General features: G+C 36.9%; 1 protein-coding gene across 1 annotated transcript; it reads left to right on the forward strand.

The window, feature by feature from the left end:
• Positions 1 to 879: 879 nt before the first annotated feature.
• Positions 880 to 9,232, forward strand: LOC148059120 (protein kinase C zeta type-like). The gene is made up of 5 exons (XM_087781482.1): positions 880 to 1,037; positions 2,880 to 3,001; positions 7,180 to 7,269; positions 7,787 to 7,837; positions 9,093 to 9,232. Exons 1-5 carry the CDS (start codon positions 973 to 975, stop codon positions 9,230 to 9,232), a joined length of 468 nt encoding a protein of 155 aa, XP_087637608.1. The 5' UTR covers positions 880 to 972.
• The last annotated feature ends 6,096 nt before the right edge of the window (positions 9,233 to 15,328 follow it).

Consider the following 15,328-nt stretch of genomic DNA (forward strand, 5'->3'; position numbering starts at 1 on the left):
TATATTCAAGTATTCTTTTTAGCCTCCATATTTTATTCAACTTATACATCGTATTTTCTGTAAAAACAACATCCTTGAATACACAATATTAACTTTATTAAGGGACAAAAATGATACTATTATTTTAGTAAAACGGTTGGAAATGTGATTCAAAATATTGATAAATAACTGCATTGTCATGTACTTCTTTATTTTTGTTTTTCTAATAACACATTTAATAAAAAAAAAAGACTCAAATTATACAACAGCTTTTTATTTACCATATAATATCACAACCACTCAAATATACAGAACTACTTATAGAATTTAAATAGACGGCGTTGTACGATTTGTAACCACCAGATGACGCTATAACATGCTTTAAAAGCTTATCGCTTTGCTACGTGTTCATTATTTTATGTTACGTATTAAAATGTATTGTCAGAACAACACATCCGTTTGAGAAACTTCAAATGTTTAATGGTATATTAATCATTTAAATTTACATTCGTGATTTCTTTTTTTTTATTGAAAAATATATAAAGTATTTTTTTTTTTAAACCAAATTCTAATCGCAAATATATAAATATATTCTCAAGGGTATTTATACAATTAACTATGTTTTTTATTTTTCAATTTCGCTGCGTTAGAAACCCGACACAGGTGATGCGACAGGTGAATTTTGACCCCGGTTACCATAGTGAGTCGTAAATATCAATCAAGTTACCTCGAAAAGGTCATAAAACGCCGGAAAAGAAAATCGAATCCCTTCAAAATAAAATAACTCTCGACGGATCTCAGTGGGACCCGTTGTTTTATATTGAAACAACACAGGAAGCGTCAACGCATTACATGTACGCGGTCATAGAAATGGACCAGCGTTGCTGAGAAAACTTTAAATTAGCAAAACAAGTTTTCTGTCGAAGCTTTTATTTGTAACGGTTCTTATTATCTGACCCGGTTCGATCGAGGGGTCGGTGCGGGACAGCGAAGATGCGAGCGTCCAACGGAACCGTCGTGGACGTGGAGTCGGTGAAAATAAAAGCCCACTATGGAGGGTGAGTGTTGTGGCGAAAGTGTCTGGGTCAGGGTGGAGCTGGTTCTGGTTCTGGTTCTGGTTCTGGATGACGAACTGGGTTCTGGATTCGTTTGTTGCGGGTCCCGACCGCCCGGACTGGTACCAGCTGGGTCCAGGAAAGCCATGGGTCGAACCATGGAGAAGTTCTGAAGCAGTTAAACTACGACTAGAGTTCTACTGATATTTCCTCAGAGAAACATTTAAATTCAGAATAAATTGGTTTATTAAAGTGATAAAAATGTAAAAGTATATAAAAAAAATGTGATAATATACAAACATTTATATATAGAATAAAAAAGAAGTAAATGTACAGTATATTTAATATAAATGATATATAACTCTATGTGTGAAAAGAAATAGCATTTATTTAGAAAATATTGGACTAAAAATCAACTTATCAATATACAAGTTGTTAAAATTAAATTATTTAATACAAACTAATTAAACTTTTCAATAAAAATAATTATTAAATTCAATTTAAAAAAAAAAAACACGTGTTCAACAAATAAAATAAACAAAATTTCAATAAAAAAAATTCAGAGTTTCATCATTTGAAATGTTAAATTGAACCATTCAATATCCTGATGGTTCTGATATACAGTTATCAACAGAGATTAGGGACTGATGTCACAACGTAATCTGGATTTTATAATCCATGCATTTGTTTTTTCTCGTTTAGACTATTGTAACAGTTTATTTTGGTGTCTGAACAAGAAGGATGTGTCTCGCCTGCAGTTGATACAAAACTCTGCAGCCAGAATTCTGACCTGCTCTAGTAGAAGAACTCACATTTCTCCGATCCTTAAAACTTTTCAATGGCTGCCAGTTTCTTTCAGGATCAACTTTAAAATTCTGGTTCTTACTTTCAGATCTATTCATGGTCAGACCTTCCATCAGTGATCTGATCCATCTTTACACCCCAGCTTGGGGTGTGATTTTTCTGGGACTCCTGTGTTTGTCTTATGTTATCTTGATCTTTTAAAGTATATATTTTCACTGTGTATTGTTTTTTATTGTTAATGTTCTTTGTGACCCTGGTCTAGAAAGATCTACAAATAACTATTACTCACTTACTTATCTTATATCTGCAAACTAGGTCGTACATATTTATAGCATCCTTCTGCACTAGATACAACATTTTGTGTTCTTCTTGAGTGTTTCTTTCTGGGTTGTTAACTCTTGTTGTGTGAACTAATCGCTTGGAATACACACCTGATCTGACTTGGCCAAAGTTCAACTATTTATTCTCAGAATACTACGCCCAACTTGGACTTTGACGGGCCGAATGCTTTATCCCCAGAGCTTTATTAAGCTTTTCTGGAAGGGAGAAAAAACAATGAAAACAATGCTCTCCAGTGTTTGGTTCACCAGGAGAATCAAAACGACTGATCCTGGGGCGAAAAGAAAGTAAAACTAGTCATTTAATCTCTTCCACTGTTTCAATGTCTAATGATGTATGACATGCATGATGACGGCGATGTGTTCATTGAGAGGGAGTGAGAAAAGGAGAAAGAAATTAAGTCGGTGACTCATTTTATTTGAGCTATCAGGTTAAATCAGTGATTGAGAAGGGAGAGACCACCAGGCTGCTTACAGGAGTGAATGTTTGGTACTGTAATCATAAAAAAAGTTTAGTTTCATCATCTCATTATTATTCATATCGTTGAGAAAGGGTTAAGTCCCACTATTTCTACATTAGTCATCAGTTGTATATTTAGATTTTATAATATTAAAATACATTTTAATTGTAATATAAATTAACCATGCTTGCTTAGAATTCTTTAATTATCTTTATTGATCATTCGTTTTTCTATATCCTCAGAGACATTCTCATCACTGACCTCGCTGCCAAGGTGACCTTTGTGTATCTGTGTGAAGAGGTCAGAACCATGTGCAGTGTTGCACAGCAGCAGCCCATCACACTCAAGTGGATCGACGATGAAGGTACACACACCTGGTTGAAGCTCATTTAATCGATGTGAACTGAATATTGGCAACAATATTGTCTCCATCCAATTTTGAATGCACCGTAACTATTCCTACATCATTGAACGCACCAGAACTATTCCTACATCATTGAATGCACCAGAACTATTCCTACATTATTGAATGTAGCAGAACTATTCCTACATCATTGAATGCACCAGAACTATTCCTACATCATTGAATGCACCAGAACTTTTCCTACATTATTGAATGCACCAGAACTATTCCTACATCATTGAATGCACCAGAACTATACCTACATCATTGAATGCACCAGAACTATTCCTACATTATTGAATGCACCAGAACTATTCCTACATTATTGAAAGCACCAGAACTATTCCTACATGATTTAATGAACCTGAACTATTCCTACATTATTGAATGCACCAGAACTATTCCTACATTATTGAATGCACCAGAACTATTCCTACATGATTTAATGAACCTGAACTATTCCTACATTATTGAATGCACCAGAACTATTCCTACATTATTGAATGCACCAGAACTATTCCTACATCATCGAATGCTCCAGAACTATTCCTACATTATTGAATGCACCAGAACTATTCCTACATTATTGAATGTACCAGAACTATTCCTACATCATTGAATGCACCAGAACTATTCCTACATTATTGAATGCACCAGAACTATTCCTACATCATTGAATGCACCAGAACTATTCCTACATCATTGAATGCACCAGAACTATTCCTACATTATTGAAAGCACCAGAACTATTCCTACATGATTTAATGAACCTGAACTATTCCTACATTATTGAATGCACCAGAACTATTCCTACATTATTGAATGCACCAGAACTATTCCTACATCATTGAACGCACCAGAACTATTCCTACATCATTGAATGCACCAGAACTATTCCTACATTATTGAATGTAGCAGAACTATTCCTACATTATTGAATGCACCAAAACTATTCCTACATCATTTAATGCAACCAGAACTATTCCTACATTATTGAATGCACCAAAACTATTCCTACATCATTGAATGCACCAGAACTATTCCTACATTATTGAATGCACCAAAACTATTCCTACATCATTGAATGCACCAGAACTATTCCTACGTTACTGAATGCAGCAGAACTATTTCTACATCATTGAATGCACCAGAACTATTCCTACATTATTGAATTCTCCAGAACTATTCCTACGTTATTGAATGCACCAGAACTATTTCTACATCATTGAATGCACCAGAACTATTCCTAAATTATTGAATGCTCCAGAACTATTCCTACATTATTGAATGCTCCAGAACTATTCCTACATTATTGAATGCACCAGAACTATTCCTACGTTACTGAATGCAGCAGAACTATTTCTACATCATTGAATGCACCAGAACTATTCCTACCTTATTGAATTCTCCAGAACTATTCCTACGTTATTGAATGCACCAGAACTATTCCTACATTATTGAATGCTCCAGAACTATTCCTACATCATTGAATGCACCAGAACTATTCCTACATTATTAGATGCTCCAGAACTATTCCTACATTATTGAATGCTCCAGAACTATTCCTACATCATTGAATGTACCAGAACTATTCCTACATCATTGAATGCACCAGAACTATTCCTACATTATTGAATGCACCAGAACTATTCCTACATTATTGAATGCTCCAGAACTATTCCTACATTATTGAATGCACCAGAACTATTCCTACATTATTGAATGTACCAGAACTATTCCTACATCATTGAATGCACCAGAACTATTCCTACATTATTGAATGCACCAGAACTATTCCTACATCATTGAATGCACCAGAACTATTCCTACATCATTGAATGCACCAGAACTATTCCTACATTATTGAAAGCACCAGAACTATTCCTACATGATTTAATGAACCTGAACTATTCCTACATTATTGAATGCACCAGAACTATTCCTACATTATTGAATGCACCAGAACTATTCCTACATCATTGAACGCACCAGAACTATTCCTACATCATTGAATGCACCAGAACTATTCCTACATTATTGAATGTAGCAGAACTATTCCTACATTATTGAATGCACCAAAACTATTCCTACATCATTTAATGCAACCAGAACTATTCCTACATTATTGAATGCACCAAAACTATTCCTACATCATTGAATGCACCAGAACTATTCCTACATTATTGAATGCACCAAAACTATTCCTACATCATTGAATGCACCAGAACTATTCCTACGTTACTGAATGCAGCAGAACTATTTCTACATCATTGAATGCACCAGAACTATTCCTACATTATTGAATTCTCCAGAACTATTCCTACGTTATTGAATGCACCAGAACTATTTCTACATCATTGAATGCACCAGAACTATTCCTAAATTATTGAATGCTCCAGAACTATTCCTACATTATTGAATGCTCCAGAACTATTCCTACATTATTGAATGCACCAGAACTATTCCTACGTTACTGAATGCAGCAGAACTATCTCTACATCGTTGAATGCACCAGAACTATTCCTACATTATTGAATTCTCCAGAACTATTCCTACGTTATTGAATGCACCAGAACTATTCCTACATTATTGAATGCTCCAGAACTATTCCTACATCATTGAATGCACCAGAACTATTCCTACATTATTAGATGCTCCAGAACTATTCCTACATTATTGAATGCTCCAGAACTATTCCTACATCATTGAATGTACCAGAACTATTCCTACATCATTGAATGCACCAGAACTATTCCTACATTATTAGATGCTCCAGAACTATTCCTACATTATTAAATGCTCCAGAACTATTCCTACATTATTGAATGCTCCAGAACTATTCCTACATCATTGAATGCACCAGAACTATTCCTACATTATTGAATTCTCCAGAACTATTCCTACGTTATTGAATGCACCAGAACTATTCCTACATTATTGAATGCTCCAGAACTATTCCTACATTATTGAATGCACCAGAACTATTCCTACATCATTGAATGCACCAGAACTATTCTTACATTATTAAATGCTCCAGAACTATTCCTACATTATTGAATGTACCAGAACTATTCCTACATCATTGAATGCACCAGAACTATTCCTACATCATTGAATGCACCAGAACTATTCCTACATCACTGAATGCACCAGAACTATTTCTACATCATTGAAAGCACCAGAACTATTCCTACATTATTGAATGCACCAGAACTATTCCTACGTTATTGAATGCACCAGAACTATTTCTACATCATTGAATGCACCAGAACTATTCCTACATTATTGAATGCACCAGAACTATTCCTACGTTATTGAATGCACCAGAACTATTTCTACATCATTGAATGCACCAGAACTATTCCTACATCATTGAATGCACCAGAACTATTCCTACATTATTAAATGCTCCAGAACTATTCCTACATTATTGAATGTACCAGAACTATTCCTACATCATTGAATGCACCAGAACTATTCCTACATCATTGAATGCACCAGAACTATTCCTACATCACTGAATGCACCAGAACTATTTCTACATCATTGAATGCACCAGAACTATTCCTACATTATTGAATGCACCAGAACTATTCCTACGTTATTGAATGCACCAGAACTATTCCTACGTTATTGAATGCACCAGAACTATTCCTACGTTATTGAATGCACCAGAACTATTTCTACATCATTGAATGCACCAGAACTATTCATACATTATTGAATGCTCCAGAACTATTCCTACATTATTGAATGTACCAGAACTATTCCTACATTATTGAATGCACCAGAACTATTCCTACATCATTGAATGCACCAGAACTATTCCTACATCATTGAATGCACCAGAACTATTCCTACATCATTGAATGCACCACATTCACCCGTGTTGATCCATTGCAGTGAAAGCATATTTGTTATGTTTTTAAACAACATTTTAATATCTCTCATCTTGTTTAATCAGTCTAAATAACCTTTTATTATTCTGTAAATCTTGTATATTCTCTTTTTTGTTTCACCGCCATCTTTTAAGTATCGTCAAAAATATCTTCATAATTTTGGAGGTGGATCTTTGGCCAAGCTTAGTAAAATACAATCACAAAATGTGTCCAATTATTTGTGCATGTTTGCTTCCACAGGAGACCCGTGTACCATCTCGTCCCAGATGGAGCTGGAAGAGGCGCTTCGTATTCACAGCCGAACCAAAAAATCTGGATTCCTGCTACATGGTACATTCAGTTTTATTTTAACTCCTGTGACTCTGGCTAAATATTCTCTTCTTCACAACAGGGATCTGTCAGTCTTATGGCAGGTTTACTTGTGTAATTTAAATGGCTTTTGACCATTTGACACAGCTAACTACTTTAGTCTTTGTAGGAAATTTTAAGGAATTATCTGAGAATTGTGAGAATACTTCAAGTCAATCATCATGGTAGTTCCACCAATGTATGTGTATTAATAAATCCCTGCCTTTGTTTCTTGTTAGTTTAAAAATAAAAAGGAAATGTTTTGATCGCGCTTGGTTCCTGAAATGCTGTCTTGAACTCTATCTGTAATTTCTTTCCACAAGTTGTTACCTCAGATTTCATTTTATAGGTTGAATCAATCAATCAAAACAATCAAAATCATTTTTTAAATCTTTGTATTTATTAATTATTATATTTAAAAACAATATAAATAGTAGAAAAGTTCCCATTTGCTGAACTTTGCCCTAATTCCAACTTTCTGTAAACTTTTTCTCGGCAGTTTTCCCAAGCATCCCGGAGCAGCCAGGAATGCGATGTCCCGGGGAAGACAGTAAGTCAATCATCTCCTCTTCCCATTTTTCTATCCCCTCTTATAATTTATGCCTTCCTTGTTCCTGCTCCTTCTTCTATGCATATTTGAAGTTCCTTGTTAGTCACAAGCTTGATGGCTTTTCTCCCTCAAACATGGCAAGTTTAGACAACTTTCATTAAATCAACACATATCGCAAATAAACCGCCATATTGAAGTTCCTTCTGTACGAGGCGTAGATACTGAAACCTTGAAACCGTAGTCCATGTTTCTGAAAGAGGATATGGACAGTCATTGATCATATTTGGCAGCGCATGGCTCCAGACACTGAGCTTAAATGCTCAAAAATCTCAAAACAAAATGGGTGAATTACATGACACATGACTGTGACCTGTCAATCATTGATGTGTGACTCCGCCCCCTGACTGAAGACAATGAGAGGTGCAAACATGTAGATAAACTACCGGTTCTGTAGGAGAGAAAATAAGTATAAATCAGAGAGAAATCCAAATCTTCAAGTACTGCTGTCGCAATTTTTGATTCATGTTTATGCTATTGACTTTAAATAGTTATTATTCTAGCATGCGTGCAAAACACTTAATAGATAATCCTGTTGACATCACTTGTCTTAAAGAATGAAAAATACATCAATATCAGTTTTTTTTTAAGCTTCAAAAATGTATAAGAATCAGGAAATGTTTATTACCAGTGTTTTAAACACAATACAGGATTTTTTTTCTATGGTGAAGAAAGTACAAATAAAAATAATGAAATAAATATAATTAAGATGAGATGATTAAAAAATAAAAATATGTTGGAAATCTGATTTTGATTTATTTATTTACTTGGAATTGAATGTTATGTATATAAATAATGTCCCATGTTACTCTATTCATTTTGACAAGAATAAATATTTAAATAAAACTGATATCTTTAAATCCCACTTGAGAGAAACGGGGAACATTTCAAAAATTGATGAAAATATAATAAAACAAATCACAAAACGAAATGAGCTTTTAACAAACTGATTTTTAATAACGTCACATTACTAGTGCAGTTATTTAGAAACCTTACAACGTGGCTAACTGTGTAAATATGTAACATCTGTTTAAACAACTCAAAGCTCTTTAGACAGATCTTAATAATTCCTTCAGGATTTTTAAATTATCGTTCTGAAAAGCACACGAAAAAATCTTGTTGCTGATCCCTGCGAGGGGGGCCGTGAATAGTCTCGTCTGTGCCACCATTTATTGAGTCTCGGCAAAACCTCGTGGAGCGCTAAACCCCGCCTTCGCCGCTCAGCATCCCCCTCTGTCCTCCTCTTCCCCTGCCGTCCATGTAGCAGCCCGGTCTCTCCAGGGAGGAGCCTGCTGCACTGCTGCATCACACCGGCACCGAACGGCAGGGAAGGATTGACATCATCAGCCGAGGAAGTCTTTTAAATATCCTTCCCTCGCTTCTTCTCAATAATGGAAAGGGTCTGGTCTGGGATGACCGGGATAAACACGGACTTGAGGAGACTCCAGAAGCTTTTCCTGTCAGCTGTGAGTCTGTGAGAGGGAGGGAGGGAGGGAGGGAGGGAGGCAGGGTGGAAATAATGAAATAAATCCCAGGAAGGAGAGAGAAAAGGGAGGGATCATTAGAGAAAGGGAGAGGAGGGGATGTAGCGGTGGGTCCTTGCCGGCTCACCACGCACACACACTCTCGCAACACACACACACGTATTTTGGATATTGTGCTGAAAGAGGTGGCGAGGAAAGAAAGAAGGAAAAGAAAAACCGGTGAGCTATTTATCTCTGCATCCTTCACCCATCCATCCTCGCATCATCACCCCCATCTCCCTCCACCGCCACAGAGCCGGGGACAATGGGTTCGGGAAGATGCCCTTGCCCAGATCCTTCTCTTCCTGCGATCGTTCATGTGTCGTCTGTCGTTGTCATGCATGGCAGCCACGCGATCGTGGGCTCGGGGAAACCTGCTGGCCGCGCTAGCATGGCCGGCGTCTGCCGCTGGTTGTAATCCTTCATGTTGGTCAGTCCGCACACCTGCCAGCTGGTCAACACTGGTATGGCCGGTATGCAGATGTGTGGGCTGGGTGTGTGTGTGTGTGTGTGTGTGTGTGTGCACCGGGTAAATCGCCGACACATATAACATGGCTGATAAAGTCAGGTAAATGGCGTCTCTCATATGGCAGCTGTGATGCTCAGACAAACCCAGCTACACTGATGCTCCTCAGTCTCAACTCCCTTTTTTTTTTTTCAAACCTGAATCCAAGCTATTCGAGGAGACGGGGAGCATTAACAAATGATATATTAAAAGCACAAAAGAATGTGTGTGTGTGTGTCCAAGACATGCCTTGGGATTTTTTGCAGCAGACAATTTAAGAAATCCTGGCTGACAATTGGGCAGTTGTTTCGTGGTGCTGTGCAGGAATGGACTCTATAGGAAGCTGTGTTATTTGTTTGAAAGGGAAGACATTGCCAGTGTCCGAACCATGAGCAATGAAACAAGTGATTACTGTGAAAGTAAACATGTTCATAATGGAAACTAACTGTGGCTTGTTCCGCATCCGGTCTAGATTTCTTTATATATATATATATGAGTGTCAATCAAAGCCGGGAGGAAACAAGCCAGCTGGTTTGATTTGTCAATCCTGTTGAATTATTTGACTCAGATTTCCTTATAAAATACATTTTGGACTGGGGGTTGTGTACTTTGGCAGTTGATGTGTTCATTATTAGTTTAAGATGCTGCACCGAAGGTAAAGTAGAGAGGATTTAAGGTGAGGCAAGTGTAGCTAGTGTGTCTATAACAAGCCTTTTTGCACATAAATATCATCAAACCGATGCTTCTTCTGCATTGAAAAAAAACAAAACAAGGGCAAGACATTGATGTTATGTAAAGGAAATATCACCTGGGTTTCACACCAGTGCTCCATTTGTTTATTTACCACCGTTTTGAGACACAAAAAACGTTTTCTTGTCATTAAAATGTCATAAATATCACACCAGAAATCATATGTTTGCTGTATCAGAATTGAGATTCTAAACATTCAAACATGTAAAGAGAGCAAGACGGCTATAGATGTTATCGACTAGCTTAGATAGAAGGTTTATTTCCCTTTTACCTGACATTAGATTTGAAAATACAAGTTTTTCCGTCACATATTACAGCATAAATATTAAGGTAAGTTAGATAGAAACTACCAAAAGGCTGGAAACAGTGGGAACTCGATTGCTTGGTATTTATATAAGACCTTATAATTTATTTTAAAAATAACAAAGATATATTGTAGCAACAAAGTTGTGATTTAATAATGATTCTGTGTAATGCTGGGACTCTAACATCATAGAGAAACTGTCTGTGTTGATTTATATTTACAATGACATTGAAAAATTCATTATGTCATTGACAACACTTCAGTTTTGATCATTCAAATTACATTTTGACACATGAATACAGTTTGAATGACAGTATAAATACCCGAATATCTCTCACAAACAAGGGTTATTGAAAATCATTTTTAAATGAATCACGACTCAAAGGAAACGCCTTTCTTTTGATAAACTAAACCGAAGATGACTGTTCAACTTTCAGTATGTTTGATTTCATTTACATGCATAAATTCAGTTATATAATGAGTAGTCACATTTGTCGCAGTTTATGATTGGATAAAATGGTCGATGTCGATATGGTAACGGGGTCAAACAAGTGAGCTTACTAACATTGAATTATTGGTTATAACATAAGAACTTCAGCTATTTATACAATATTACTCAATTGACCAATCATTTTTGAATACATAGCTCATTCCTTTACTAGCCTTAGCTAGCTACACTGTTAGCTTGATTTTCCCACAACAAAATATGGAAAACTGCCGTAGTAACTTTTAGGTGATAAATTGGGTCTTAAATTGTCACATATTTATCACATAAAATGTTTAATCAATCAATGTATTTGATGATCTCGGATGTGTTCTCATCAGAGAGCTAATGACTACAGTGTAAACAGACGATTATTGTTTCTGCCCTCATGATAGATATGTCACAGCTTCCCGCCGTCACGAGCTGCATTCTACTCCTGTCTGTCAAGCCTCATCATTCCGTGTCTTTCCGAGCTGCTCCGACTTCTGCGAGGCTAATGGCCGCCCGTGATTGTCGTTTAAACAAACCGTTATTGATGCCTCGCGTGGCAGCTGAAAACTACGAGGATCCATCCTCTTCTGGTCGGAGGGCACTGAGGTTTTGAGCTGAAGTGGCTTTTTTTTTTTTTTTTTGCGTGCAATTTGAGTCGTCCTGTCTATCGATCGTCTCTGCTACGTGCAACCATTTACGAGATGGCACGGGACAGGCGTGTGTGTGTGTGTGTGTGTGTGTGCTGACTCGGCACTTGCCTATTAATATCACTTATCGATGGCTGCTTGGTTTCATATCTGGGTTTTCACTGCGGGCACCGATATGAAATGGCTCATAATAACGCACTTCCTCTCGTTAGAGGACGAGCGACGGCGCACGAGCGCAAACAAACGGCGCTACCCTGGGATTACATCATAGATCTTCAGTCGCCGTGCAGATGTTAAAGTGGTTAACTGGAGACCAGACTCTCTCGACGGCGGCGATGATTAGACGTCCCGCTGTCGTAGCACCAGAAACGAGCCCTGTTTCTCATAAGACTCGTGTCGTTCAATCACGATTTATTTACTCAAACGGAGTGACGTCACCGGCCTATCGACTACCAGTAAACAAGAAGTAAGACCAGTGGTCTGTTGCCACAATAAAATAATTGTAAATCGCTACAGAATTTATGAAATTAAACAAGAAAATACACTTCAATCAATTGCTCAGTTCTGGACTTCAGACCACACCTCGGTTGAGAATCAAATCAGAATTTTGTTGGTCTCAAATGGTAGTTTTCTTACTGGGATTCGAACCCATGTTGTGTGGGTGAGAACACCAAACAATTTCATCACGTGTTTTCATCACAGTTGCATAAAAGTTGATTTATTTAAGTAGTGTATATATATTTTTTAAACCCCTATAATTTTTTTCAGTTATGTGTAAGTCCTTAATCCTTGTGTTATCTCCGGGTCAAGATGACCCAAAAGCCAGAAAGCTATCTCTTCCATCACTGCATATGTATTACTGGAAGCCATCACTCATTTGTTTTCAGGCCTGCGGGTCACCTTGACCCTGATATAACACAAGGGTTAAAGGCGCACTCAAGCCATACGAGTGAATGGAGATTCCTTCAAAACCTTTCTGGATCCAGATTGAACTCCAGAACATAACTTTTCAAAGTTTATAACTGAGGCTATATTCGCAAACCCGAGGTTAACGAGGTCATTAGGTTTGTTACACCAAATAAAAAGCTATTTTAAAGAATGGTTTCAGGTTATGATACAAGTCATAAAGAAATGTGCTTTATCCTTTATATTTTTTAATAAAAAAGGCTGGATTACTAAGTTTAGTTTGGGTATTTTTTTTGTTGTTTAAAACAATCGGCCTTAAACATTCATTCCTTGAGCAAGAACAGAATAAACTCTCACTGTGTTGCCTGAAGCCACCGATGAATGTTCAACGTTGAATTCGCTCAAGATTAAACACTTCACTCCCCTCGAGGAAAGTTTTGCACAAGATTTATCATCATAATTTACATTCTTTCATTACGTGTGAAATGGCTTCATTGCTCAGTTAAACCTCGCAGTAGATTTTCAAGTCACAAAAAAAACCAGGAGGTCGTTCTTGCCACGAAACTAAACCACCTAAAAAAAAAAAAAAAAAAAGAATCCCAAATCTGAGTTTTCCCTCATAATTAAATTACAATGGGCAACAATTTTAAGAAGAAATCCAATTAAGTGCACTCCACTGAATAATCTGTCCTGTCGTTTATCTTCCCTCACAAAGCACATTTTCTCCATGTGCAGAAAGTGCGATTGATGGCGAGCGCCGGAGGAGTCGAGCAGTCACATGCTGCTATTGAGAGACGCCACAGGTGATCCTGCACTCTCATTAGAAAGACAAATCATTGTGTCGGCGGACGTTTCACAGCGACTCTTTCTCCGCTGTCCTGGCAGCTGCAGCTCTCCAGCGCCTTGTTGAGCCTCTTTCTTTCCTGTTGGCTGGCAGCTCCAGACGGAGATCTACTACAGCGTAGTTCTTGGAGACGGAGAGTCCTGGGTCTTCACGGAATCCCACCGTAAATACTCTGATGGGTGCTAATGGGATTTGTGTTAAAGTCGAGGTTTAGAAGACGTTTCCTCAACAATTACAATCATCAGATTCTTTATTTTCACTCGTTATATTTCAAACAATCGTATGGACTCTATGAGGCAGGAGCGACCTTGCCTCCGAGCCGAGCTTTCACCTCAATGCATACTTCGCAGATGACTGTGGAGACGTCTGGCTCTCTTATCCTTGTCCTTGGTTGGAGTTTGCACTGATATGGTTACTTATAAATCCCTTTAAATGACTCATAGATGGAGTCTGAAGCGATGGATGATATATTACACTATTACTACTACATCGCAGTAAACGTAGTTTCCTTCCAGTAGCTCTGGTGAACGGTTGGGAACCCTCAACACCTAGAAGTTGGTATAATCTGGACCGACCGATTATAATTCCGAGTATTGTTACCACATTGCAAAATATCATCAAAGACACTTTGGTGATTTTCCTGTAACTTTAATTACGTGGCGTTGATTTTCTTTTACACATCTTTTTATTGACTTGAAGAATACACAATTAGAACTAGATTCCACCGAAACAAAAACAAAATAAACGCTCATCGCACATTTCATAACAGAGCAAAATAGAAAAATAACATTGAGAGAAATCAGGAAAATATTGCGTTTAAACAAACAGAAATATATGGCTATACAGGTATACAAACACACATATTGATATATCTCGATATATATGTACTGTATATGTCACAATATAGATTGGAATCCAGTAGGATCTGGAATCCTACTAGTAAAGATTGGAAAGAACATTTGATGTAATCCAAATTTCTCCTATTAGAATTGGAGATTGTCCTGGTGGAATTCCCATTTGTCTTCGGACAGATTGGTATTTTTCCAATATTCAGATCCCAATACAGTAGTAGGATTCCAATCTCTTCTAGTAGAGATTGGAATTCACTAGTAGAATCTGGAATCCGAATAGTACATATTAAAATTCCAATCTGTACTAGAAGTATTTTCAGATCCTACTGGATTCCAATCTGTATTCTGACATATATGTACAACTATTTATGAGCACAAGTAAAAAAAATAGTGCTCCCTTGAATAAAACAAAAAGTAGTTTCCACATTTTATCAAATTTTGTAGATTGTCCACAAATAGACAACTTTATTATTTCAAGTTTTTTTCCGTTAAGGAATTCTTGGGCCAATAGTTAACTCTTGGTTGTCAATACATGCATAAAAAAACAATGTCTTATTTCCTTAATCTTATATTTAAATATGCCTATAATATATTTATATAAACATATACCTATATTTGTTTCCTTTATT

This window comes from Callionymus lyra, chromosome 19, assembly GCF_982586985.1.
Source record: "Callionymus lyra chromosome 19, fCalLyr1.hap1.1, whole genome shotgun sequence".
NCBI lineage: Eukaryota > Metazoa > Chordata > Actinopteri > Syngnathiformes > Callionymidae > Callionymus > Callionymus lyra.

What these genes read in the sequence shown, in the direction of transcription:
- LOC148059120 (XM_087781482.1), top strand. Translation starts at nt 973, where the DNA reads ATGCGAGCGTCCAACGGAACCGTCGTGGACGTGGAGTCGGTGAAAATA. An exon ending in CAAGTGGATCGACGATGAAG is followed by an intron (nt 3,002 to 7,179) that starts GTACACACACCT and finishes TTGCTTCCACAG; the next exon opens with GAGACCCGTGTACCATCTCG. An exon ending in ATCTGGATTCCTGCTACATG is followed by an intron (nt 7,270 to 7,786) that starts GTACATTCAGTT and finishes TTTTCTCGGCAG; the next exon opens with TTTTCCCAAGCATCCCGGAG.